This window comes from Coturnix japonica, chromosome 8, assembly GCF_054131305.1.
Source record: "Coturnix japonica strain WE chromosome 8, WE-NBRP24, whole genome shotgun sequence".
NCBI classification, from domain to species: Eukaryota; Metazoa; Chordata; class Aves; order Galliformes; family Phasianidae; genus Coturnix; species Coturnix japonica.
The window spans coordinates 14219015-14246720 of record NC_140670.1 but is presented as its reverse complement, the minus strand read 5'-3'; the positions used below and the strand labels follow the sequence as shown (position 1 = coordinate 14246720).

General features: G+C 43.2%; 2 protein-coding genes and 1 long non-coding RNA gene across 8 annotated transcripts; 1 reads left to right on the top strand and 2 right to left on the bottom strand.

The window, feature by feature from the left end:
* Nucleotides 1-543: 543 nt before the first annotated feature.
* On the bottom strand, nt 544-15358 carry LOC107315830 (dual specificity protein phosphatase 13B-like). 3 transcript variants are annotated; one of them, XM_085554254.1, is made up of 5 exons: nt 15196-15358; nt 9493-9660; nt 3746-3953; nt 2777-2997; nt 544-1217 (listed from the first exon to the last, which is right to left on the bottom strand). In XM_085554254.1, exons 3-5 carry the CDS (start codon nt 3904-3906, stop codon nt 991-993), a joined length of 609 nt encoding a protein of 202 aa, XP_085410380.1. In that variant the 5' UTR covers nt 3907-3953; nt 9493-9660; nt 15196-15358; the 3' UTR covers nt 544-990. The 3 variants fall into 3 exon arrangements, with proteins under 3 accessions (XP_085410380.1, XP_015722115.2, XP_015722113.2); XM_015866629.3 differs by lacking the exon at nt 9493-9660 and having other exon boundaries at nt 15196-15357; XM_015866627.3 differs by lacking the exons at nt 9493-9660; nt 15196-15358 and adding an exon at nt 4759-4898.
* LOC146759953 (uncharacterized) lies at nt 1107-27700 on the top strand. Of its 4 annotated transcripts, none has more exons than XR_014948595.1 (8): nt 1107-1242; nt 4871-5079; nt 5935-6084; nt 6904-7098; nt 8112-8194; nt 12343-12722; nt 22017-22109; nt 27253-27700. It is a non-coding gene; the product is annotated as an uncharacterized LOC146759953 (long non-coding RNA). The 4 variants fall into 4 exon arrangements; XR_014948593.1 differs by lacking the exon at nt 27253-27700 and adding an exon at nt 23801-26371; XR_014948596.1 differs by lacking the exons at nt 1107-1242; nt 4871-5079; nt 5935-6084; ... (1 more) ...; nt 8112-8194; nt 12343-12722 and adding an exon at nt 12729-13100.
* DUSP13A (dual specificity phosphatase 13A) lies at nt 21627-24681 on the bottom strand. The gene is made up of 3 exons (XM_015866632.3): nt 24521-24681; nt 23968-24185; nt 21627-23232 (listed from the first exon to the last, which is right to left on the bottom strand). The coding sequence occupies exons 1-3, from the start codon at nt 24679-24681 to the stop codon at nt 23033-23035; spliced, it is 579 nt and encodes a 192-aa protein (XP_015722118.2). The 3' UTR covers nt 21627-23032.
* Nucleotides 27701-27706: the final 6 nt, after the last annotated feature.

Sequence of the window (27706 nt, the reverse complement as noted above, 5' to 3'; positions counted from 1 at the left end):
CTGATGTCTGTCAGCACTTCCCTTGCCATTCCTGTCTCTCTTCAGTTTTCACTTGAGTCTTCTCATAAAAGCAAATGCCCCAGAACATGATGTTGCAATGCTAATGGCCTTATTTTTGAGAAAGAAAATCATGAGTTTTGTAATGTTGAGCTGCCAGAGAGACTTGGGATCCATTGAGCTTTGTTGTCAAATGCCTTCATGCTTCCACTCCCACTGCCCATGTGGCTATTGGGAGTCTCAGCTTGGAATCCACCTTCCTTTTCAAAAGCATGTTACACAGCATGTCCTGGATGAATTTTCTTAGGGAAGATGAACAGTATTTGAATGCCCTCTTGAAGAAAGATATTTTCATCAAGAAAAAATAATCAATGAACAGGCAAGGGGAAATCAGTGCAGACTTGGAACTGTTTCTGTATGAGTGGCTTGTACTGTACCCCAGCTGCTCTGCCTCTAAGCAGCCCCTTAACCACCCCTCTCCCACCCCCACCCCCCCAAGCTCACAGGCTTCACCAATTGTAAAAGCAAGAACTAACCAGAGTCAGATTCAGGTCTCAAAATACAAACCATTTTGGATACAGAGAGCGAAGGGGATGGGGGGCGGCTGATTCGTAAGAAAACTTCTAAGCATTATTGTAGCATAAATAATTCAGCATCTTTCACCTCAAATGGCCTAACACTTCATAAAGTGATATGAGCTTCACTCATTGCTGAAATGCAGCTATTTCTGAAGTGGAACCTGATATCTTTTCTTTTTTTTTAACCAACAGAGAGCAATGTTTTAAGGTGGAGAGGGAAGGATAAAATATACAACCAACAGTAAGTGTAAGCTAAGGTGGCTCTGCAAACCCAGAAGGTCAGGTGAAATGTATTTTTAGTACATGCAATTAGTGTACCTTAAACTTATATCCTTAGTTTGCAAATGCAATTCATTTCAAAGAGATCCAGGAAATTCAAGTAATGCTTTGTCCTCTCTCTTTTAGTGATGCTGTTTTATAGTGCTTTGCTAGCAGGTTCTCTGGTTCCTTTCCTCTCTTCGCTTAATTTAATGTCCAGTTCTCGCAGCTGGCTGAGGAACCCTGTGTTTGGGCAGATGTCTCTGTGAGAACCCACCGTTTTCAGAGCGTCCACGAGCGTCATGTTTTCATGGATCATCAAAAAGGCAAGCACTAATGTTGCAGAGCGGCTCACCCCCATGGCACAGTGAACAAACACTTTACCTGCAAAAGGAAGAGATGCAGCAAGGTGAGCAGGCTGAGGCATTTCAGAAGAGAGAGGAATGCAGGGGCGACAAATACTGCCAGAAACAAGCTGGTAGGACAGCCGTGATGACTGGTACATACTCATTTATTTGTGAAGGGCCTGAGATTGTGCTGTAGATCTCAGGCAAGGTGGTACTTCACACTGAGCACTTGCATCTAGTTTAGGCCTCTCAATAGTCATCAAAGAAAATGCAGTTAGCATAGCTTATCTTGAAGCTCTATTAGCTCCAGAGAAAAGGGACCTAGGCACTGAAGTTCTGTTTTGTAAATTGAACATTATGAATGCCCTGCCCTGACAGAAGCTATTGCATGGTGGACTTTTTTTTCTTCATATAACGTGGAAAGAGTGCTGTGGAAACTGGGGTGGTTGGTTTGAGGCAGGAGACTAAATTTCAGAAACTGGCATATTCTTCAAAGAACTGCTGCCCACTCGCATGGAGACTGCTGTGTAGCTCCAGGAAGCTTTTGCAGCTGATGAAGCCAGATCCCTGGGGACCTACTGGCCATCATGCTATAGGAAAGCTCTCACTATGCAGCAGAGTGGGGCAAAGGAACCTAGGCTAGATTCTCTGCCCCCAATCTAGTTCTCATCCAAGCCTTCTGGATTCTCTGGTATTTGTTTCCAGATTAAAATATTTAATTTTATTATTTATTTATTTTTCCTGTCAGAGGAGAAGCTTTCTGTGACAAAACTCATTAGTGTAATTTTCTGTGGAAAAAAGAAATGGTTTTGGCAGAAAACTTTGGCCCAGCCCTGACTGTGATCATTGACAAGTTCCATAAACTCTGTAGGACAGTCTGCCTGTAAAAACGGTCTCATAATTTACTGTGTCTCAGCAGCCCAGTGTGAGCTATAACTAGGGATTTAATAAAGCACTTCGAGTGAAAGCAGTAAGATCTTGCAGCCAGTCGGAGTCAGAGCAAACTCTGGAACAAATGGAAATTATGATAACTAGGCCATAATCCAAACTCTGCTGACAAAAATTCAGCAGGCTGCGGGTCAGACTCATAGCTTTTGACTTACTTCATTAACTTGTGCTGCTTCTCTAGCTTTAATGGACACCCGGCCCAGGCTCCAGTTGTGAAGCATTTAGGCATGTGAAGCGTTTCAGCCAGCACTTGCAGGTGCTGGCAGGGAGTGGGAGCAGAGCTGTCATGCCATGCAGGCCCAGTGTCCCCAGGCTGGAGCCTGTCTGGGATGCAAGGGCAGACCCTCAGACTGTTCCAGAAGGCAATTTCAGCAGGGTAAAAGCCCTGCAGTGCTATAATCTTGCCCCCATGCTCCACTCCTGGTGTTGGCTCCTGGGCTGGTGCAGCTGCCCTGCCTGGCTCCCCAGAGCCTGGTCACAGCTTGGTTCCTGCCATGCCTGGAGCAGCCTCTCAGCCTCTCAACCTCTCCTCTCCATGCCCACATCCTCAAATACTATGCTCAGCCTGAGTTTTGCTTCTAGTGCATGGAGAAACCATTTGACTCATGTGAAACTTCCTCCCAAAGCTTCTCAGTGCCTCCCTCTTACCTCCTGAAGTGTTTAAGGCTTTGCCTATGAAATTGGCAGCATCGTAGAAGAAGATACTTAAATCAAAGGAAGGATCATCAAATGCTTCTATTCCGAAGTACTCTATTTGCAGATCTTTGTAATATTTGGCTCCTGTGTTGATGTTATATGGCCCATCTGCTGCATTAAGGATATGAGTTATGTTGAGACTTTGAATAGTAGTTAGACTCCGAGCTGCCCACCTGTTGGAAGACATGAAGGTTCATTGGCATCATGCCTAACATTCTGCTAAAACAACACCATTTAACGTTAGGACCTGCTCCCTCTGGAGAAGGATGCAGGGATTGCAGCTTGCTTCCAGTGAGGCACATGGTCTTCAGTCTTGTGCAAAGACTGACTGAAAATGGTAGTATGGGAAGCAGCATGAACACAAGCTTGCCTGTGGGATGCTATTAGGTGAACATGTCTCCCAGCAGAGAAATTCTTATTCAGTATTTTCAATTTTACTATCTTGGAAAGCAAGTTTGGATTTGGAATGCCATAATCTGTGCTACATAACTCATTTGGGTCACCCTCCACCTGGCTCCTGATCCTGCCAGCCCTGTGTCTGACTCTGAGGGCTACTGTGCTGCTGTGATCTTGTCTGCTGCCTCAGAGCAGTTTCCAGGGTAGATAACATTTCTCTCAGTTGACACCACTTTAGGATGAGTTCTTTAAAGACTTTTGGCTACAATACGGATACTTCTTACCTCACCAAAATCTGTTGTGCCCCACGGAATACAGAAAAAAAAAGCCCTCAAGCAGACTATGAATTACCCTTTTGTCCATCATGTTTTTCATGACATTTAAACACCTTGTGTTGTCAGTTTTGGAAGCTTGCATTGTAAAAACATTCCTGCAGACCCAATAACTGGTCCCCGGTGTACCACTTCCCTTCCTCCTCCTCCCAGAGTCCAATAGCATCTTAATAATAGGACCATATGTTCTTACGCATCTCCCAGGTAAATATTTGGCCAGACTTGGTCCACATGGTTATCAGACCCTCCTTTTAACCACATCAGTCGCTGGAGGTCTGCTAGTGATGGTGTTTTGTAGAATGCTGTGCCCCCTGCGCTGCTGCTTGGAAAGGAATTGTCTCTGGTGTGAAGCATCTTGCTCCTCTCTTGCACACACTCAGGTTGTATCAGAGACAGCTTTTCTGAAATGAATTAAGAGGAATTATTTCATACAGAAATAATATTCCCCATGAAGCAGTCATGCTCATTACCCTCCAAACAGCATTACATTATTATAACTGGTGTGTGCAGTAGGGCCTGCAGGTGTTGCTGAAGGCATCCAGAGAGCAGGGCTGACTCTGTGGTACAACTCTACAGGCGTGTAATTCATCCCCTGAGAGAGCAGCAGCATAAGATGATATGATTTAATTTCTTGTCAAGTAAGGCTGTTGAAAAAAAATGTCTCGTGCCACTCCAACACAGTGCTGACTGACCCTCATAGGTGCAGGTATTATTGCTGTTACTGCAGTGCTGATGAGTGTAATACGGGAAAGGTCCAGTATTTTATGCTGGAGAGTTACAGAAGTGTTTGCACACACTCACTTCTTGTTAGCTAGAACTGCAGGTTTTTGAATGAACAAGACATTGGACTGGCTCAAAAGGCCTCTAGGGCCAAGGTGGGAATCTTAGGATGTCTATAAGACACATATTCACATAGTGTGTGTGCATACATAAATAAAATGCCCTAGGTGTGTGTAACTATTCTTTCATTTATAAGGATGCATTTATACACATACACAAGTGTACATGCATATATGCCTATAAATAGAAATTGGAGCCATTTTTTCCTGTATCTCAGGTGAATATTCCTCATCTATACTGGTATGCTTGTGTCTTGTCCTCCTCAGCTTCTCTTCTGGGAGCTGTTCCACTTTGTATAAATAATATGATAGCTATTTTGCCTCCAAAGAGAGGCCATTTCTCTCATCTGAAGGAGAGGACACTTACCTGGGATGTGAAGAAGAAAGAACGTCTGAATTTAAGAAAATTATAAAGCAGAAAGTCCTGTCTTTGTTGCCATGTTAAAAATCCCATCTAGGACTGCTTTGCTCTTTTACAGATCCTGCAGTGGAATATGTGGGCCCCTTTTGCGACACTGTTTCCTGCTTTAGACCCAGGAGGTTCAGTCCAGACAGAGGCAGAACGCCATCAAGAGCAAGAGTTCAAAGACATCCAAGGAAGCCCTTCCCTGAGACTTCAGGAACATTCCTCCTGCCAGGATCTCATTGTCTGGAATTGCTGTTCTCGCCTCCAGAGAATATTGATGAGGTTTGTTTGGTTGTTTGTTGGTACTAAAGCCATAGTCAGTGTGGGAGCCACGTGAGAACTTGTTCCCATTGTGAGGTGGGTGGCCTGCACTTGTTCTGCAAAAGGTTAAGTGATGTCAGCTTGCGCTGTAATACCTGAATGCCTCAGTCTAGAGTTTTGGTTTATTTTCTCAGCAATTCTTGGAAGTCCCTGGTACACCTTTAGAAGCCATCTAATCTGTCCCTTGCCCCACTGCAGCATCAGTCAGATGGACGTCTCTCATAAAGCACTACCAATGACTTTGTCCTAACAGCTGAGTACCTTGTTTTAAAGAGTGTAGGCTGATGTGGGGCACAAGCAAGAATGCTTATAGGAAGATTAGTACAGTGATGCAAGGCATAACATTGATCACACCACATATATTTCTGTGGCTTTCTTCCCCTGCTGCCCTCTTTTTCCTCCTCCCCACAGATGTTAAAAGCAGTTACAGCTTTTTGTGCATTCCAATATAAAGGGAGTCTCCCTAGGGTAACTACTTAATAAGCAAAATACGAAAAGCACAGAAAAAAAAATTGTGGGAGGGATGGAAAAACATTGACTGGTTTTACCTTTCATGACGAAGGAAGAGAACTAAATTTGAGTAACTCAGGAAAGTAGAGAAGGAGCATATGGATAAAAGCCTACCATTTTTTCAGGGTACAGAACACCAAGAGCTTTTGTAAAAGATTATGCTACGCTTCCAGCACAGATTAGCATGAAGAATAGCCCCCTAAAAAAGGTGTTGTTACCTTACAAATCTTACTGCCTTGCAGTAGTCGTGCCCTGTGCTCAAGAGCTACTGTCAGTATCACTGTGATCTGTTTGTACTTCCACTAGCACAGAACATTAAGCTGAAGCAGTAGAAGGAAAGCAAGAAAAGGATAACAGAGGTTCTACATCAGGAGATTCAGAAGGCCGTGGGCTATTTTTCAAGGAGGGTGGATGAGTCTCAGTCACTGCAGGTATTAAAAAGCTGAAGCTGTGAAGGTAAGCAGATGGTTCCTATGCTTTCAGTTGTTGTAGCCCTCATTGCTTTTAACTTCTGTTGTATTATGTCAGCTTGTTAAGGCAATGGAGAGAGAAAAAGAGATGATATTGCCAAGCCTCTTGTTCTGGGCCTGACTTTGAAGTGGTTCTCTTGACCTGCTAGAGCTGAGACCTTTTGGTAATGGTGGAACTCAGCAAGTGACTCCAGCCACTGCAGCCAGCAAGGGGCTTTGTAACAGAGATCTCTTTCATACAGCAATCCTCTTCCCCTGAAACACATTAGCATGATTTGCTTCCCATGACTAATTCCAGAGAAGTGAGCTCCTCATGTCAACGCGCAGCATGGCTCCTCCCAGCCACTCTGCTCTCTCCCTGCTGTGCTGGCCTTGAAACTGAATTACTCCATGGGGCCTTCAGGAGAAACTTGGAAATAACTATACCAGGTGATTGGACTAATGAGAAAAGTAATATGAATTTTTTAATTGAGGACCAGGGACTTAGCTCAGGGTTTCCTCCCTGCCCCCTTCTACTCTGAGATACTGCAAAGTTAGCAAAAGTGCTGTCACAGATCACATTTCTCTATGCTTCCCCTTCCATGTGGCTCAGAGAAGCTGCTCTGAGTGGAAACAGACAGCAGGATGGCAGGATCCTCTGTGATGGGTGGAAAAATCTGTCTTTCAAGGTCACTAATGCCTTCTGCAGAGGTCTAGTCCATGCAAATTAGAGAGGATTGCTTCTCTTTTGGAGCTGCAGCCTGGAAGTACCTAAGGCCATCTCATTATATTCTGTGTTTCTGTCTTTTTTTCCCCTACGTACTAGAGACACTTGAGAATGGATAGAGCTCCTGAAGGCAATCCAGGTGGATTAACCTCCTTGCTTCATGGGGAGAAGGCAAGGAGGCAAACACTTTGAAACCCTTCTGAAGTTAACCATCAGTCACCAAGCATCCGAGCAACAGGGCACACTCTGACAGGTCTTGCTGGGCTCTGCACCTCAGCTGTGCTTCTTGCAGAGGTTTGTATCTCAACTAATGTTATACTGCTGCTTGAGTAGTTCAGTCTGTAAGGGATTTTTCTGTTGTTTGTTTTTAATCCCAGCGCTAGAAAAAAAAAAAAAAAAAAAAAAAAGCCATTTTCTAATGCAGGTTTTTTTACTGGAAAAGAAAAAAATATGCACAGCTTCCACTGACTTGAATTGTCCAAAGCATTTAATAGATTTTTGTTGGACTTGCAGATGCCAGCCTAAGAAAACATCAAAATTCTGGGAGGGAGGGGGGGAGAAAAAAGAAGAAAAAAAAGAGAAAAAGAAACCCTCTGATATTGAGGATTTGATATAGTTCATTTTAGTATCTCAAAAGGAAAAAGAAGGCTGTTCCACCCCACCCCACCCCCCCTTTTTTTTTTCTATTAAAAAATTACTTTTGTTTTGTATAATTAAACACACACACTTTCTTTCATTTTCACTCCTGCAGCATGGGAAAAGCCTGCTGGCATTTTGCTGTAGTATTGCCATGCCTTCTAAGGCTAAAACTGAACTGCAGAAGTGGAACTATTCCAATTCCCAAGAGGAGCCCACCACAGGGCAGCAGCTGGGCCCCACATCCTGTCCCACCACCACCATATTCCCTGCACCTTCCCAGCTGGCAAGGCTCTGCTGGTAGCTATAGTGACAGCCTGGGGAGTGACAGGTGTCTTTCAGTGACACAAGTCGGTTGTGGCCTCAGGAACAGCAAGAATGCTGGTTTGGGGTGGACCCGTGGTTGCCATGATAAGGCAAACACTGGGTAACAGTAACATGACCCTGAAAACTCCTGCATCCAAATATCCTGAACTCACTGAAACAAAACCCAGCGAGTTAGGTGGTTTGCAATACCAAAGCATGAGATCAGAATATAATTCATATGAAAAACAAACAAAAATAGGCCTGCTGAAGCATTTTAAATTGCTGTCTATCCTGTTTTTCCATCCCTTTTCTCTGATCAAGCTACTCTGCAGTCATCTTTTCCCCTCCTTGCTCTCCTCTCACAGGTAGTGCTTCACACTATGGCTCTTTGTCCTCCTGATGGAAAAATCCAGATGGAAAGAAGTGTAGTTCACAGGGAAATGATCATGTGAGTGAAATTAATCTTTCAGATACTGTAATTTGAAACCTGATCTTCCTTTTTGTTAAGAAGACCCAATCTATGTTTCTGCATTTTGGCCAAAATCTGATGCTAAGAGAATCCTGGTGTCTCTTGAGGTAGAACTGAAAGCCTCGTGTGCAGAAACAGGCGCATTTAAAAGCAATAGCAGTGTTAAAACAGCCAGATGGGAGCCTAGCAGGCAACTGAGAGGGGAACTCTCTGTTTTCCTTGCAAGCCTACAGGGGCTTGTTTGCAGGAATTAGAATCTCTCACCAGCAGTTCACTGCAGCTCTAATACCAAGTGGTATTGAAAATGAGAAGCAGGTTATGGCTGATGGTTTAAATGAGGCACCTATGGGAATTTTGAAATGAGATCCTGGACGCGTCTCAGTATAGAGTGTGCACATGGCAGAGCAATATTGCTTTCTTGGCTGACTGCATCATATATTATGGTCTTTTATTTTGCCCACGCTCAAGCAGCAGGGAACAGCAGAAGTTCATTGCTCCTGCTCACTGCTTAAGCCCTGCTCTGCTTTGCCAGAGGCTGTGCCCCTGCCTTGTGGAAAGCAGAGGCAGTCCCTTGGCCCCCGCATGGGTATGTACTCAGTGCAGCACTATGTTAATGCCATTTCCATTATTTCGGAGTGAAGAGAAAAGCAGAATGTATAATTAAGATTATGCTGCCTGATATTTTTTGTTTTATTTTCTGGGAGTTTTTTTGTTTGTTTGTTTGTTGGTTGGTTTTTTTAAGAGAATTTATGACTTGGGGAAGATGCCAGACAGGGCTCTGGCACATGCAGCCCTCACTGTAGCCATGGCTCTGCCAGCTGCAGGACCCCCTGCTCCACACTGCAGTGCTGCTTGGCTGGCTGGGGAGAGCCCAAGCCTTAGCACTCTTCCATTGCTCTGCCTTGCCTGATACCTCTGTTTATGGCTGGCTTTTTTGGTGGAGCTCAGCAGCTTCTCTGTAGTGGGCTGGAGGGGATCAGCTGCTGGTGAGGTGCTGGAGTTTTGGGCTGAGGAACAACCAATCCACATGTGTTCCCAAGGCCATATCTTTCCATGGGGGGAGAAACTCGGTGCTGACCTCAGCTCCATCCTGCTTCCCCCAGTCTCCCTTGTCAGAGCTGCATGGCTCAGGCAACAGCACCTGCCCACATCCTAAGGGTATGCAAATAGAGATGACAGGTGCAGAAATGGGGCATCCTCACTGCTTGCAGGATGGCAGCTTTGGCATCTGCAGATTCCAGGTTCAAAGGAGAAAAAAATAATAAATAAAGTATTACCTTAGCAGCTGGCATCTTTGAGCTATTCTGTGCACTATCCCCAGCAACACAGCACTGCCCTCCACAGGCTCCTACCGAAATTTCCAACTCGGCTGTGGATGTCTGTCAAGCCGGGAGTGATGTTCTCCCCTTTGGCTCTCTTCTGGAGCACTGCTGTCCAGGGCACCACTGATAGGGATTAAAAACAAAAACCAGAAACCACCTCCAAACTACTGTTTCTATTGGTACATCTCGACCTGCTTAATGCTGCTCCCCGAATTAAAATAGCTGTAGTTGTAATCCCACTGCTAGCAGCCATTCCTGTGCTGCGTGCTGTGATCAGCAGTGTCCCAGCTTGCTGTGCCACTAACTGTTTCTAATAGTAGAAACTTCACTCCCAGCTTATGTAAGGAGCGGGGCAGAGCGGCTGCGGCTTGTGACGTGCTCAGGCAGAAGCTTCCTGGGGCAGCATGTGCCGGAGGGCAGAGCTCCATCCAGAGCAGAAGCAGTGACCTTGATACGGGTAAAGGCTCAGCAGCACTGCCAGCCCCACACCAAGATGCTGTTGGTGTCATGGGCTGTCAGTAGGTGTTGGTTATGGGCTCAGTATGTATTGTCAAACAGGCTGGGTTCTGAGAGGGAGAGAAAAAGCTTTGTAAGCTTCAGGAAAGACAAACAAAGATGTTAATGTACTGCTATTAAAACAGGCTCCTAAGCACTAGCTCCTCTGCAGGCAGTATGGATTTGTATAACTGTGGATTAGGGAGTGTTTTTCTTCTCCTCGATTTACTCCTCAAATGACTTTTGTCTGACTGCTGCTGTCAATACAAAATTGATGGTGCTGTCAAGCTCTCAAGATTTCAGAATATCTGAAGGCACAAGTCAATGATTTTTCGTATTGCTCAGTCGTTTGGCAGAGGTATCTTGCAGCTGCCTGTCTCTCCCTGCACAGTTACTGTAAGCAGTGAAGTGCTCTCCCTCGCTTGAAAGGCTGCATATAAGAAAGGCACTTTTTGATAAAGTTGACAAAGCTGTACAAACTCATTGCAGTTTCTTTGCAGTAGAATTAAGAGCAGAAAGACTTCAAAACTCCACAGTGGAAAATCTATTTTGGCACTTGGGTTTTTTGTTTGTTTGTTTGTTTGTTTTCCAGGGAAATTGTAGAGCTCTGAGCTTTGTTGGTGTGGAGTAGAGCAATTTTTCTTTAGATTTTTAGCAGCTGGTTTTTGCTTAACTGATGCACCACAGACCTGCCCCATGCCCAAGTCACAGTGCTGATACCCCAGAGCCTCACAGCATCAGGCAGGCCATGAGCAAGGGCCACCGTGCACCAGAAAATTTGAGGAGAGCTTTTTCCACCTCTCACTCATCAGGTTTTACACTGTTGTTTTTGTGAAGCTTGCTGAGGTTTTGCATGGGCTGCGGGCTGATATCTGAGCTGGTAGGGTGGGAGGGAGGCCAAGCTCCCATCAAAGCATAGCCCCATGGCTGCCCAGGGCTGAGCTGAGAGCTCAGGGAGACTTCACTGGGAGCTGTGCCTTCTGGAGGCTGTTTGGAACAGACATGTGGGGAACAGGCTGCACATTTCAGCCCATTTTCCTAAAGCAAACCTCTGTGCCTCCAGCACAGCTCTGGGAAGGCTTTCCTCTGCCTGAGAAAGTCTCAGTGAGCAGGAATATGTTAAGGACTGTGATATTCTCAGGTACTGGGAGCCATCCATGCACCATATATAGCATTTCCATTCTTTATTTTCAGTGCCTGGCATCCCAAGCAGTCATTTTTGCAGGTGTTTTTAACAGCTTTTCTTATGTTCTCTTGGCAGGCTGGAATTTTCTGGGTAGTTTTTTTTTTGTTTTTTTTTTTTTTTTACTAGCTCTGAATTTTGAATTTATTTCAAGGTGAAATTGGCTTGTTGTTGTTGTTGTTTTGGACTTCTTTTTTTTTTCTTCCTTTTTAAATTTATCATACCATACCACATCATATCATGTCAGAAGAGCTGTTACAGAAGAGTGAGGATCGAGACTAAACCATTCATAAAGAACTTCTGTGATTGCAGGAACCCATTTTTATCAAGATCTTAAAAGTGTTTGGCTTTAGAATTAAAAAAAAATCATGTAACATGTTTTGGTATCACATGTGATGTTTCCACTGGGAGGCAAGAAAGAAGCAACCGTGGAAGGAAAACCATTACCTGCCTATCAGAAAAGGAAGCAAAGATATCTTTTGTCAAGGAACTACAAAGCAGACGTTTTGTTCTGGGATAACCAGCAGAGCACTGCTACTACATCAACTGGTAGAGCTGAAGGAGTTGGGCAAGCTTTCAGTGTGCAAGAAGGACCACATTTTTTCCCAATTATGCCAACTGCTCTGGTTTGCATGCCACCTTTTCTGACAGCCCTTGCCCCAGAGCAGCTCAGCAGCAGGGCTAGTACTGAAACACTGTAGTTTTTCCATTTTGCCAGAAGATGGCAGAAGAAAGCAACCTTGTGTGTTTTAAAAATAGCGCACTCATGGTCGGCAGTTAGAGAGAGCTGTTAGTGACATAGGAGAAACCGCTGTGGCTGGATAGGAGAAAAATGTGAAGGGTACTCAATGAATTAAATTGGTATTGACCCGCGCAGATTCATCAACTGATCTACACTGCATCCTTTTCTATGCCGATCTTCTGTATAAGAAAAGCCTTTAACTGTGCTCATTCTTCCTACACACAGTGCAGTTCAGCCTGGATTTGCTCCAATGCCAAAATCTTTTGTAACAAACCAGGCTCCTTTGGTGTCCAGCACATAATGCTATCAGCCCAAGTGAAAATCAGGCTGATTTGTTCTGTCTTTTGTTCTCTTGTCACAGACTAATTTCTCTTTCCTTTCCCAGATCCTCCACTCATGGTAGGATAAGAGCCCAAGCAGTGCAAGCACCCTCACCTTGCTGCTGGAAGAGGGGCAGTCACTGGATGAACAAGATGCCTGAGCGCTGGCTGCAACATAGACTGGCTGCAACATGGGCTGCTGGGTGTTGCAGTGGACTAGCAACTGTGGTCAGCTCAGATACCTCCTCTCTCTTCTCCTGGGGAAACTGACCTATCAGCCACGTGGCTGACAGAGAACTTTCAACTGATGTGATGTTGAGGAGAAACAGCTGACGATACAGATGCCTATTAGCTGGACAGCAACACCCTTGTCTCGTTAGATGATGCTAAGACAGACCCCAGTGCCTTCTACTCTTGGGATTCTGGTCCTGCTTGGCTTTTTAAGGTATTGTTCTTCATATTGTTCTATTAGTCAAAAAGACTTTGGTCTTAGGTTGGTTCTGTGGTTTGCAGTAGGAATAACCTTCATCTTGTGAGGAAAACAAGTGATAGCAACTGGAACTGCTGGCGACACCACAAGCACACTATCAGCTTACAGGGCTTTCTATTGCCCTTTGGCTGCTCACCTCTGTCACTGGGTACCCCCTGCTATTTGGAACTAGATTAATCCTTCCTGAAAATGAGTAAATTTAATAGATTGTGAGACACCTTTGAAGCTGCCGCATCCAGAACATCCTACATCCCAGGTCCTTTTGCTGTACTTTTACCAACTGATCATTTTAGTCAGAGGATCTCAAGGATATCTCAATTCTCTGGAACTGAGGTAAGCAAACACAAACCATTTTTAGTATTGAAGACTTTACATGAAATGCTAATTTGCCTTTTTTTTTTTTTTTTTTTTGTCTTTCTTTCTTTCTCTTTTTTTTTGAGTGAAGACAATATTGAGAAGCAATTCAGTACAGGTAGTTCATCCCTAAAAGAAAAGCAAATTCAGGGCTGTCAAGGAATTTGAAAGCCTTGGGCTAAAGGATTTTGCACAGATTTCTGCTGAGTAAGGGCTATATACCTGAGAGGGAAAGAATACTAACTCAAGTGAGCTCAAAAGGTCACAAGCTCCTGCAGAACCAAGACAGATATGGTTGTGGTGCTGTATTGCTGCTCATCCCCTGTCCATCGCTTGATCATTGCCACAAGTAAGAATTGCAATGCATGGAGTGTTACATCATACCTAACCCAAAAGACCAAATCTGGCCTGAAATGCTCACCTGGGTCCTTTTCTCTCTTTGTGGCACCATCATATGGAGAAAGGCTACTAGCGGCTTGCTGACTGTTGGAACTGAAAAGTGTGCTGCAGAGATGACATGCCTTCTTGTTGTAGCTTACTGAATGTCTGCCCCAGTTTCTATATCCATAGTGACTGCAGACTGTATGAGGGTCTGCTGTTCATGACTCCAGTTTGCTGTGTCATCCTAAGGTCCTAAATGACTGTGATTACCAAATAACTCCCTCTCATCCCTTTGTTAGCTTAAGCATCTGTTTGATGAACAGAAAACTGGGCAATGACCATTTAAATATTCCATTTGCCTCTGTTAACAGAGTTGTTGGCGCAGTGGTGCAGCTTTCATGCACACATACAGGCTGCTGTCTGGCCGGTGACAGTTCCCCATTGCAGGGAATTGTGTCCTGACTTCACAGCTCCACTGCATGGCTACACACTTTCTCAGCATGCCCTATTAGGAGCAGCCTTCCCTGTTTGCAGAGATCTGAAAGCATGCCACCTTTTGGCACAGAAATGCAGCCTGTTACCCCCAGAGGAAATAAAAATAAAATAGTGGCTGAAGAGGTAATTCTGAGAACAATGCTAAGGTTATGGCTTTCTAAATATTTATCTTCAGTCTGTATTTGATGCCTGGACAATGAGGTGACTGGGCTCTTGCAGAAACCTACGATAGGAAGTGGTTTTCCTGAGCTGCAAGACAGAACATATGCTGCAGGGCCACTGTCGGCCTTTGTGGCTGAGAATTTCACTTGATGTCTCCTGCAGAAACCTTCAAATCTGAGCTTTATGTATGGTCAGTACAGCTGTGCTCCTTTCTGTTTCTAAAAAGAATAGATTTCCCTCCTTACTCTCTATGTTTACTTTGCTTCGCTTGCCATTTTCCTGAGTTTAGCAAAGAAGCTGTTTGTGGAGACAATAGATGAACAAAAAATTATCAAGGACTTTTTTATACAGGGGAAATATTTTTCAAAGGCAGAAAAGGGGAATCTATCAGGCTATGCACCTAAGCACTATTTATGCCCTTGAAAACCTTTCCCTTACAGTGCTTAATTGGTCTGTGAAAAGCCATTGCCAAAGGAGGTAATTGACCATTTTTTATAGAAGGATCAGTAACAAAAACATCCAGAGCTATTGTTCTAGAAGTTAAAAATATATAAATTAAGAATTATGCCAAAAATATGTTTTGGGGCATAAGCCAGCCTCTCCTAAAACTATGCAAATTCATTTGGTGAAAACAACAGCAGACACAATGAAATGAGTTGTATACAAAGAACTGAGATCTCAAATGTGATATTATGCAGAAGGTAAAGAGACTGTACTAGATAAGTAACAGCTCAATGCGTTATCAAGGGTGCACTTCGATTTTGATGAATGTTAAAAGAACCTTTAGCCTTGAAAATAAAGAGGATAATTTCTCTCTAGGCAGTGGCTGCTCATGAAAGTCATAAAGTAGGAGCATTGGAGCCCTAATTTTATAGTGCTTTTTAAATGATTTTCAAATGGTCCAGCTGTTTTGTGCCATAATATCACGAGGCAGAGATATTTACGCCAGCGATAACAAGCATGCATCAGCCTGCCCGAGCTGCTCCCTGCAGGCAGCCGGCATTAGGTGAAACACATATGGAAAACTGATACTTGCCAATGCGGATTGATCACAATGACACCGTGGCTGGAGCAATCCCGGGAAGCTGCTTTTTGCACCAAACAACTCAACTGCTTTCCTTGTCTGCGTCTTGCCTGCAGGGCACAGGATGTATGCTCCCAGTGATTCTGCTTCTATTTTGACACTTGAGCACCTGCCAGTTATACACACCTCCTAGGCCATGCTGTCCTTGGTAGACTGTTTGGAAATAGGAGGGCCAGTTCAGCCCTGGGTTACACCACTGCTTTTCTGTGGGAGTTTCTTCAAGGTTTGGTTTGCCCCCATCACTGATGTTCCCAAAATGTGCTGTGTTCATTTGCACAGAAATACACATATGCTGCAAATGAGCTCAGAACAAATGCTGCATAGCTCTGCTGCTGAGATGCTGGAGTTGCCACCTTGCCAATTTGGGTATTCATTTCAGAAATCTGATCAGTATTTTATCTTTGCAGTTCCCATTCCTTTGCAAAACATTGACAGTAGACAGATGCTCTGGGAAAGCAGACTAGGGCTGAAAGTGTGGGTTGTTTATGAAATATCCCTGTAAAATTAAATAACTCTTTATGTGTTTACTAGCACTGAAGACACAGCACTATTTGTGTTAAGAGAATGTAGGTGGTAGTGGGAGATTCTGAGCATGAAAAGAAAGCTTAATTTTATTTGTGACAAACGTTGCTGTAAGTCTCAAGTCTGTAAGGCTAAGATAGAGCTGCGTAGAGGACATGGTGGCAGGTAGGTGCCTCTGGTAAGTCCCTGGGAGCTGAACATCAATTGTCAGCAGGGTGGGAAGCCTGTCTTTCCCCAGTGTGAGTAACTTCTGTCCCCCAGTCTGTGTAACTTCTTGTACATTTTGGATTTCCACATTTGGTTCTCTTTTTCTTTGCTAATTCCATTGTAGAAAAGCACATTAGCATCTTTTCAAGTCCAGTGCTATTCTTTAAACACTGAATAACTTTCTTCTGAAGTCAAGATTTATGACTTTTCATGAACAGTGGCCAACGAAATAGGAACATACTAGAGCACATTTTTTTCTTTCATTTAACCAAATTATTAAGAAGCAGGTGCAAAACCCCACTGTCCCCTAAAAGATGGGAAACAGATTTGATAGCAAAGCTTTATGTCACATTCCTTTGATCTCTATCTCATATTGAGACTGTCCAACATTACTTCCCATCACTTTGATCTTATATTTCATAAGAATTTACATGGGCATATACCGTATCACTGCTCAGTATCTAAATCTTGCAGCTGTTTCAGGAACCCTCAGCTTGATGAATTGCTCAGTAATGGAAAACTCTTTGAATAGCATTGCCTTGAGAAAAATGACAGCAGATAAGTTAAGCCAGCCCAAGGGGAGCAGATTGGCTTTTTCCAAGAATACAAGGAACCAAGATTTTCCTGCAGAATAGAAATGAATGTATGTGGTGCTGCTCCTGGCTGCATTGTACAGTGCCAATTGCATTAGTTGGTAATTCTGCCTCACTTGCATCTCATCTCTCCAAGATCCAATTTATGGCAGCTGAGATAAAGTATCCTTCAGGGTATTACATTCTTTCATAAATCAAGAACCACTTTTTGATATAAGAGATCTGAGTCCAGAAGCAGAGGAAAACATATGGCACTAGGCTTTGTAAATGGTCAGCTTGCATGTCTGTTATGGCTGTTTGCAGCTTTTGGCTACTTTTCAAACCAGAAAGTAACATTTTATATGCTGTGTATTCTTATATACCAATTATAAAAATAAATAAATAAATAAGCTTTAGAAAAAATACTAATTTTTTAAAAAATCTTCACTTTTCAACTGAAATCTCAGCGCCTTTCTTCCCATTCACTGAAATACAGCATCATTCCCATTTATGGTTGCTTGCTTTTTTTCTCTCATTTCAGAAGTAGTCCATGTGTCGTATTTGCCACTGATTTGGGCACAGTTACAGTTATGTGCATTACTTCCTGTCTTTCGGGACACTGCTGTGCTCTCTCTTGCCATGGAGACAATATCTGTAAGTAGGTAGTTAGACTTACTTACCCAGGTGGTTCAGTGAAGCTTGGTTAATGCTTCTGAAGTAATCTGTGATCACTTAATGAAATTGCTGTGTTGGAGCAGTGGTTCACCAGGGGAGGAACTAACCATTAGGCCTTGTGAGTGTACTCTGAGGTTGTACAGAATTGCATACCAAGGTGAAAGTCCTCTGCAGGTGTCCCATAATGATGACATTGCTGGCCACAGAACATTCAGTCCCCTTTGCTTCCCTGTGCAATGTGCAGCAGTTGCTGACATCAAGCCTCCTCAAGCCTTTCTTATGGTCTACAAAGCTGCAGAGAATTGTGTTTGAAGGCTTGTGACAAAAAGCTCAACATTTCTTATTGCCTGATAATGTTACTGTCTGCAGACCCCAGCACATACAACATTTTGAGACTCGTGTAAGAAACAGTAAAGTAGTGAAAGAAAGGTAAAAGGGTTGTGATTTCTGAATAAATTCAAAATAGATTCAGAAAATGTAGTTTCCTGCTTGTAACTGCTTGTAAATTTAACAGGTATTACAGGTTCCATTTGACTAGAGACAGTGGGAACTACTGGCCCAAACACCTTGAAAAAAATCAGTCCACAAAGTAGCTCAGGTCCTCCTACAGCTGGCCTTGAGGTGTGAATGTTGCTCAGATTTTAGCAGTCGTTTTGCCTCAGGGTACAACTGTGTGGCATTTCTTTGCTGGAATAGTATTAGTCTTGCTAGTCTGATTAAGCTCCAGTTGATAAAGCTGCCTGCTTAAAATTCAGTGTGAAGCTGGATTTCTGCAGGATGTTTTACATCTTGTGCCCAGAGTCATTTATTGCGTATCACCTTTAAAAATATTTCATCTTTCAAGCTGAAGGGTCTTGGTCCCATGTGCCAGCAATGGCTAATGGACAGACACATACTTAATAATCAATTTATTAACCACTTCAAGGTCCTCCAGGACAAAAGACACCACGCAAAGTCAGCCATTCCTACTTTATTTAGTGAAGAGTACATAATGCATTATAGTGCACAGTATACAATGAATTGTATTTAACTCATTTAAAGAGGCTGACCATCATATCTCTGATAAAACCATCAGGAAAAGTATGTCTTAAAGAATACAGATTTAATTCTAGATTGATAGTTTACAGCTAGGTAGCTCCTGAGAAACTGCACATAGGTGGTTCCACAGAAACGAGCAGTGACAACTTATGGTAGTGCTTTGGGTTATCTGGCACAAGCTGTGGCATGGGTCCCAGTGATGGCAGTCAATAAACAATCCCTGCTTGTTGACTTTGCTGAGCACTGGGTCGTGCCCTAAATGCAAATTCTCTCTCTTTTCCACACTTCCAGAAGATGCCGTGAAACCTAACTCTGAAATGTTGTTCATCTTAAATGTTGTTGATCTTATCGATGTTGGCAGAATAAAGAAAACTCCATCGATAGTATGAACAGATTTCCAGTTTTGCTGATTGTAGGCTTTGATTCTTTGCATTTAATCTCCCTGTTGCAGACGAGCTGTTGCGTCAGCAAACCTCTACACTTTCATTCCTGTTAGCTGAAAGTTTGTCTTTTACTTATTATTATAGTTTTTATCTATACATTTTTTCCCACCATTCATTATTTTTTTAATTAATTTTTAATCCTTGTGGTCTACATGTTATACATTGCAGCATTTAGGAAATCTTTGTTTTTTATCTATAATTTTAATTTTATGGAAATTATTAAAGAGAATTTGATTCTCTTTTTAATTCACTGTAATCTGTTTTGTTTTTTCTTTAATGAGCAGTCCTTTTGCTTTCTTCTATGCTAGTCTTAGGTTCTTCTAAGGCAACTAAGCCTAACAATGATAATTATATTAAATAGTTGGACAGCATGTGTTAAAGAGAGCTGTATTCCCTACACTAGCACTTACATACTGCTTATGTAGAGTTCAGGCTGCTCTTCACCCACATGCTTTGATTCCAACTCGCAGTTTCTGGGCTGCAGGAATGCTGGGCTGGCTTCATTCCTGGCTGGCTGTGTCTGACCATCCCCAGGCAGTGTCTAGTCGGTGGCTGCACACGGGGTGGTGTTGCTGGAGCGTGCTCTTTGCTTGATGGTCCCAAACAGGTGGCTGTCCCTAAAAGTGACATGTGCTTGGACATGTCCCCCAGTGGGCTGAGTGCTGCCTCCCCTATGAACAGGAGCACCAACAGAAATAAAAGTTCTGCTTTAACGTTTTACCAAACCATAACCACCCCCCACAACTTCCCACAGAAGCAGTACTGCTGTACTTGCCAGCACAGAGTTCTCCCCCACAAAAGAAATGTTGGTCAGTGCAGCGGGGACATGATCCCCAGTGTCTCATGTGACCCAGTTCTAATAATAAACTATTGGAAAATGGGATGGGTCCTGTTAGAGGTGAGTTCAAAATAAAGGCCATGAGAGCAGCAGCTGTCATAGATCTCTGCACAGGCCCATTGAATCCACTGCTCTTGTGTCTGCCTGTGGCTGTAAGCTGACGCTGATAGAAAATGAGACTGCACAAGTGTGAGATACACCACTTTTTAATGGTCTCCTAGCCTACAGCTCACGAATTTCCAGGTCTGGTTGGAGTTTCTGTGCATTTGGTAACTCCAAGCAAAATTCTGCTCCACAGTTTTTCCCATTAGTCCTTTAACATCTGTAAGCTTCTGTCTCCTGCAGCATCCTGGGTAAGGCGTTGCAGTGCTAACCCCCCTCCTCCAGTTCTGCCTGGCTTCTGGCTTCTGTGAATTTCATCAGAGAAATGATGGCTTTTTAGGAGCTTGCTGGATTTTATCAGCTGCATTACCATATTGAGGAAAGACCAGCCTGGACAGGAAGGTTTATGTGCCTGTTTATCTCAAGGGGATGAAACACTGACAGTTCCTGTGGGGTCTTGGTTGAGTAAGCAGATCCCTCTGGGTGAGCCTGCATGCTCAGGTCAGTTCAGCAGGCAATGAGCTTGCATTTGGGAACTTAAATGTCTTCCGGACTGGGGCCTTCTCTCAATGAGGGGTTACAGCACCTCCAGTCTCTCTCATCGTACGTCCCCTGTTGACATGTGCATATTCTGAAGAAAGTGCTGCTGGCAAGGCAGTATTTTCTTTTGTTTGAGATCCTCAGCATAACTCTCTAAACCACAATTCAAAGCACAATTTTTTTTTTCTGCTGGCAGTGGAAAAGGGGGCAGTTCTAATGTGACGTTCCATCACAGCCTGAACTATGGATAGTGTAAGGGACCAGGAAGAAGTTCTCTCCTAGCAAGCCACAGAAGATAGTGTTTTCTGTTTCAAGAGGTTACAGGACTAATTTTACTGTTTTTGCATATGTTGATGGGAATCCTTTTCCCTGCTCAGAGCGGGAGCCAACAGTGCACAGAATATAAAAGAGCAAAGCAGGAAAGATAGGCAACACTACCTTTGCAGATTTAAAACACTTCTGTGACTTGCCAGTGCCCTTGAAAAAGAGTTCCTAAGCAATTTACTCCATCCACTGGGGTATGCCAGTCCTGCTGTACAAAATCACTGCCATGTCATTAGTGGCATGGATACCGTACTGGCTCAACACTTCTGTGCTCCTTGTGAAACAATGCCCTCATAGGATGAGCAGTATGTAAGAGAGCAGGTACTAATCTACAGTAGGAGCAGCTTTCACAGCTGTGGCTTTGTGGGACAGATGTTCAGGGGCACACAAAGCATTATCCTGATGGGAGGTTCCATCAATCTTTCTCACACTTGTCTAATTTTGCCCAGCCTAAAGCCATTAAGATGCTTTATTTCACTCACATGAATTTCAGACTTTTCAGTGCCATGTCTTCAAAAAGCTTCCAGACTGAAATCTACTGTAATGTGAATGAAGTATAAATTATACTGAAATGTTAACTCATGTAAATCCTTATTAACTCTAATGGAGAACTTCAAAGCAAAACCAGCTCCTCCTCCGCTGCTCTGCTGCTTTGTGAGGTATAAAGATTATGCTAGCACTGGTGGATTTCAAATGCTATTTTCTATTTGATCGTTTTTTACACTACAAATTTTCTCTTTCTCTTGCCAGTGGAGCTCTTTGGTAAGACTTAGCAAGATCTGAACAGGCAGTTGAATAGACCTCTGATAGGATCTTAAATATGCTTATTTTGCAGAACATTGAAATAGAGAGGGATTTCTGTGTTCCCATAAGCACTAGGCAGAATCAGCATCCATGTCTCAACCTCTTCAAGAATTAAGGGTAACAGAGGTCTGGGAAGGAAGAATTACAACACACAAGTCACTATTACTTATGTCTTCTAATAACTTCTGTGAACCTCCTCCAGAAGAGGGGGAAAATGAGGCCTAATGCTTCAAATGCAAACAAGCATGCAGAAATATATTTACTCAGTCTGGCAGAGAAAGTTCACAAAGCCAGCTAATCAATAAATCAATCTAGTAGCAAAGGGCAAAAATAGATTTTATTATTGCTTTATGGTTCGCCACAAGGTAGCAAGGTAATTTTCAGGTAGAGTGGTAGCATGAATTGCAAATGCTGTTCCTGTATTAAAAATCAAGTTGCTTAAGTAACTGATTAACTGGTGATAGGAAAAGCGACAGCCTCAAAACAGCTTACAAGTAACTTGTATCAATTAAGCCTAGCTATTGACTTAAGCTTACTAAGTTCCCTACTGTATTTAGAAAACTGTTTGTGTTTTAGTTTTATTTGTAATTGAAGTTTTGAAAACTGGAACACAGACAACACTGTAGTCAGGAGTCAGCACCCTTATTCAGAGGTGGATGGAAATTAATGCTTGGACTTCCCAGATCTTTGATGCTTGTTTCCTTCCAGGTTCAAGTTGCTGGGGTACAGGAGTAGTCACTGAGAGTGGGACTCAGAAAGTTGCTTGCAGATTAAGGGGTAAGGAGCAGAGGATGGTACAAGGTAAGTGCTTTATTAGCTTACAGCCAAATTTACTGCTTACCTGCTTCTTTCATGGATTTGATATCCAAAAGGCCCTTAGAGCAATCTACATTTATTGTGGGCAGGAGCTTGCAAACACACGAAAACATATGCCAGTAGCTTCCTGGTAATGATGAATGCCTATGTTCCTACCTGATGTTAAAACAGAGATGATTCAAAGCTACTTACACAGAACTGATGAGTTTACACTCAAAAAGTATCTTAAAAATCTGTCTCCTTTTTCAATATCCTCAATATACAACATAAAATATATGCTGTCAACATATATACCTAAGAAAAACCTGTGGGTTTGCTGACCCTGAGACCACATAGAGAGCTGTGCAGAGGAAATTTATTCCACTGACATGTCACAGCTCTCTGTGGCAGCATAATATTCAAGAGACCCATAAAAGACAAAGGTGTGTGCTGCAGAGCTCGAGGGCCTAAGAAATTGTCTCCATCTCATCATCAGGTCTGCAGCACAACAAGCTTTTCTCATGAAAACTGTAACCAAACTGAAGAAGGTGGTGCTGTTATACTCCTGAGAAAAGGGGGCTCAAACATACAGTACTGCTAGATGCAATTATTGAACTTGTCTCTGGCATTAACACAAATCAGGAACAACTAAAGTCCCTCTTCACAGCTCCAGTGGAGCCCTCTGGTACGCTCACACTGGGCACAACAGCTCTGTAGCATGTAGTGCTTAGGAGTTGATCCTGGCAGTGATCATCACCAAGGAAGTCAGCTGCCAGAATGCACCCTCTGACAGTTCTGTTTGGCTTTGTTTGTTGTTCTACTTTGATGCATAGCTTTCTTTGTTTTCTTTAGTATTTAGTTTCATGGGAAGTAGTATATGTATATTGAAGGCTGAAACTCAGAAAAGCGTATGTAAAGGTTTTGCCCTTTCAGCAGCCCTTCTTTTGCCGTAGCTGAACATCCAAATTTCTCAGGTGTTTCAGAAAGCCACGATTGGGTGAAATCCATCGATGTTCCTTCACTGTTTTGATGGCTTCAACCAATGGCAGGTGGTGATTTATCATGAGATATGCTAGGACTAGAGATGCTGACCTGCTTACTCCAACTGCACAATGTACCAAAATTTTAGCTAGTTAAAAAAAAAAAAGAAAAAAAAAAAAAAAAGAAGAAGAAAGGCAAATTATAACCATAAAAGAACACGTGAGAAAGAGCTCTATCGATGCCAGTTTACTCATGCTAAGGAGCGGTCTTTCGTGCAATACATGCTTATTAGTGTTTTATAGCACCAGTGCCAAGACGCTCAGTCTCCTGTGCAACACACTGGAAATTCCCCTGGGTAAAGGTGAATCTCCTCCCTGCAGGAACCACCCTGCAGGCTTTATTCTCACAGGAAGCACATCGACAGTGTGTGGGCCTCTTCACATGGGTGGTGGCTGGAGAGATCACGACTTACCTTCCTATTCATTTGTTATGAAAAATACAGTTGCCACCAGAGGGTGTCAAAAGACTAGGCCAGATAAGATTGCTTCCATGTCAAATATAGGTTTTTTACTGCTCCGTGAACAGGTCTTCCCCCCACTCTCCACCCCAATATTTCTCTCTCTGTTCTAACTCCTGTCCTTTCTACTCCTGTCTCTCCCAGCCACTACTCATCCTTTTCTCACATCAACTTTTCACTATCTTCCTTGCTTTTCTAGGACAAAGCTGTAGCTATCCACCTGCACAGCACAGCTTCCCCTCCCTGCATCATGCAGGTACTGGAAGTAGGCTGCATGCTGACCTGTCCACCACTGAGCTTATGGGTCTGACTGGTTACGAGAGGCTGCCAACACGTGTACAAATGTGAACAATGATCGTTCCATACCTCCTGGTGTGTTCAAGGCTTTGTGGATAAATTCTGCTGCAGAGAAAAAGAACTGGCTTATATCAAAGCTGGGGAGGTCATATGCTGGCACACCATAATAATCAATGGTCGCTCCATAGAAGTCCTGGCCTCCTTGGCTGTACACTGTGCCGTGGGCAGCATTTAAAACGTGGGTAACACCCATCTTCCACAAAATAAATCTGTTGTGAGCTGTTACTCTAAGAGGAAAACCAACATAAACAAATTAAGATTGGTACAGAGATACTCACAGGAACTGTGTGAAGGAACTGCACAGCGATTGCATCTCTCATGCCGTATACTCAACATAAGCCAGTGCATTGTTTCCAAGGAATAAGTGAGAACCAACTATCAAATTAGTCATATATTATTTTTTTTTTTTTTTTCAGAAACTCTGATGTCTGTACTGTAAATGACATCAATTAGCAAAACTATGGGCTGCCTAATACCACATCAATGAGGCACTAATTGGCTGAAGAAGCATAATGTACAGCAGTGGCGTTAAAGCTCAGTCATTCTGTGCAGCTGTACTTACAGGTCTCCCAAGAAGAGATTAGGCCACACTTCATCGACGTGGTTACAAGAGGGCCGCCCAGTGTTCAGGAGCTGCTCCAGCTCCTTAAGTGAGGGGACATCCTCCATGCATGTCCCAGGACCTGGGGAATCCAAGGGACCCAATACTTCCTCCCCAGACATATGAGAGCTGGGGAAATAACCTGCTTCCAGCAGCTAGAGGCAGCATGGGCACTGGAGTGCTGCCAGCAGCCACAGCAGTCACAAGATGGCTGGGAGATGGGCTGGAGCAGGTGCTGACAGCAGCTCCCACCACTGCCCCCACACTGTGACATCCTCGAGCTCCCTCCCCAGGGCTGGCTGTCTTGCTGGACCTAATTGTGCCTTGATGGTTCCAGTCCGCTCCCTGCAGTTCATCCTCCCAGATCTTCAGTCCCCAGCCCATAGGATGTCACGATGGTCCTTTGTGGTGTCCCTAATGCAGCAGTGGCAGCCAGTGAGGTCTGACTGTTCATTATACAGCTATAAAAATCCTGAGAAAGGAAAAGTAAGACATTCTCCTCACCGTTAGGACAGCAGACAACTCTAAGCCAAACATGTGCACTTATGTCTGATATTAAAAATAGCTGCTGTTTCAGCTGAAGTTAATGCATGATTATCAGCATCTGACAGAAGGCATCCTTTTAATTGGTGGACTATGCCTTTGTGATTACTTTGTAGGTAGTGTTTGGTGCAGTGATTGGGATCAAACACTCTCTTGTTAATAATGTAAGAGGTGGCAACTATGAAAAGAGTCAGGGAGTGCTGGATTAGCATGCAGCACAGCATTGCCAGGAAAATGTGTGCTGGTCAAAGCCAGGGTGCTCACGGATGCTCTTCTGTTTAAAGTGTTGTTATCAATCCCACATGATGCCAATCCATGACAACTTCGTCTCTCCCATAAAAACTGGGATCAGAATCTTTTCACCTATCCTAAAAGAATGTTTTATAGTGAAAATGCACCAGTACAGAAGCTCAGCTGGCATAAACAAACCTGCCTGTATAGATGCGCCCACCTCCACTTTCAAAGAATCTACTGCTCTCGCTCCTCTGCCTGCTTTCAGGATTTGTGTTTTGGGACAGTTAGCTGTTGAAGAGGAATTCAACTAAGTGAGTTCTGGTACATTTAGTTCAGTGCTAAGTGAGACAGCATTTTCTGGTGTTCTACAACACTAATGTGCCTGTAAGCACAATTTTGTCTGCTTTAGCACATAGTGTTCACTTCCTTGGCTTTTGCTCTGACAAGTTCATCTTCTGCCTTAAAAAATAAGTTGATTAGTACTTAGCAATTCAGTCCCTTTTTCCTCAGTTATGGGAATAAGTAAGTTAAAGAGAAAACAGATGCTTGAAAGTTCACACAACTGATCTGATGTGTGTTTCAACACACATACTGAGATCACAAACATGACGTGGTAAAACATGGTCTGTAGAGAGGGGAGATCACCAAAAATAAAACAGTGATGTAGATCAAGTAGCACTTCTAGCTAAAGATCCTCCCTTACCATGCTGTATTCTTTGCTGGAGGAGAATTTTCATAAGCAGCTCATTCTCTCTTCATCTGAGGCCTTCATTTCCTGCATATGGTCTTGAGATTTATTGGGAATTGATTATTTCCAATTATTGAATGTGAGCTCTATTATTTAATGACAAAGACTGTTTCAAAAGAAAAACAACATTGCAGTCATACATCTTCTTCCTTTCCTATATAATAAATTGCAATTGGAACTGGTTGGGAAATTTCAATAAAAATTTCCTTTCTTTTTGAGATTATATATCAGCCTGAACATTGGATCAATGTAACTGTGTAAGTTGAATAAATAATTTTCAATCTGAAGATGAACCCAGTGTAATTAAATATTCTAAAGATTTTTTTCTTGGCAATCTGCAGTGGTTCTATAAATTTCAATAGCATGTCTTGTCATAAATTCTCAGACTGATATGTAGGCATTGGCACTGCCTGTCAAACTGAGATCAACATAGCATGGGTGACATAACTCACAGTGATAGAATGAGGTTTAGTGGAAATTTTTGCTAAATAAAGCACGTATCTGGATAACTTACTTTTAAAAAGAATCAAGTGCTAACAAGGAGAAGTAGTTAACAGTTTTGAAATACAGTGGCTCAACAGCTATTACATACCCACTTCTAAGCCCTAATTGTGCTCTTATCACTTTTCTGTGTAAGCTAATTTGGTCATTTTGTAAATATCTGTTAGGCAATGAAACTCAGTGGAAGTAAAACGGCACTGGCAGTGACAGCTTCACATAGATGCGGCAGGGCTCCCTCCTGTGCTGCAGATGCCACAATGCTGATGCAGACCAGGCCAGCAGCCAGGCACTGGGGTAATCCCTGCGAGGCAGGGCCAGCCTGCAGACATCTCTCTCTTCAACTTTTATGGCTGACACAGCACTCTTGACCAGGGACCTACAACATGAACATCTGCTGCTGATATAACATACCTTGGATCCAGTGTACTTAATATATATGTATACACAGAGATCATTTTCCAACTTTAAAGCCTGGAGACTGAATTCAGGGAGTTGCGTGATTGTAGGTTCATGCTGGTCTTGCAATCAACAGTGTAGGGAACTGGGAGAAGAAGCTGTTCACTTCTAATTTTTCATTTCTTATTACAAATGAGCTGGGTATAGAGTAGGCAAAAATGCTTATTAATGGATTATCTTCAGGTCTGCTGCATTTTTGCTTATTTCTCAGATCACACCTTCATGCAGTACAGTTTGTCACCGGCATGTTTGGACTTGTCAGTTTTTCATCTGGTGCAAGTGAAGGGAAAAAGGGGACCATTGCAAGGACTGAAACAGCCCTTTATTCCTGCACTGCCTGCAGAGGCAACCAGATCTTGGCAAAGAAAGTGGGAGGCCACCTCTAACTCCAGCACTTATTTGGGAAGCTATGCTTTGTATGGTGTAAAATATGAGTCGGATGGAACAAACTGCTCAGAGAAGGACCTTCAAACCAGTACTGGGGCATGTAATAATGAGCAGGGTGTTTTCTATTCTGCCGGTCCAGTGCTTCATCTATGTACAACAGATGCCCTTACAACTGAGTGTACAGTCCTGTGCAGCTGCACCAGGCTGCCCATTGACTCATCAACTTGATGTAGCTGTGAAGGATTTTGAAATGCAAAACTTACTTTGTTTCAATGCAG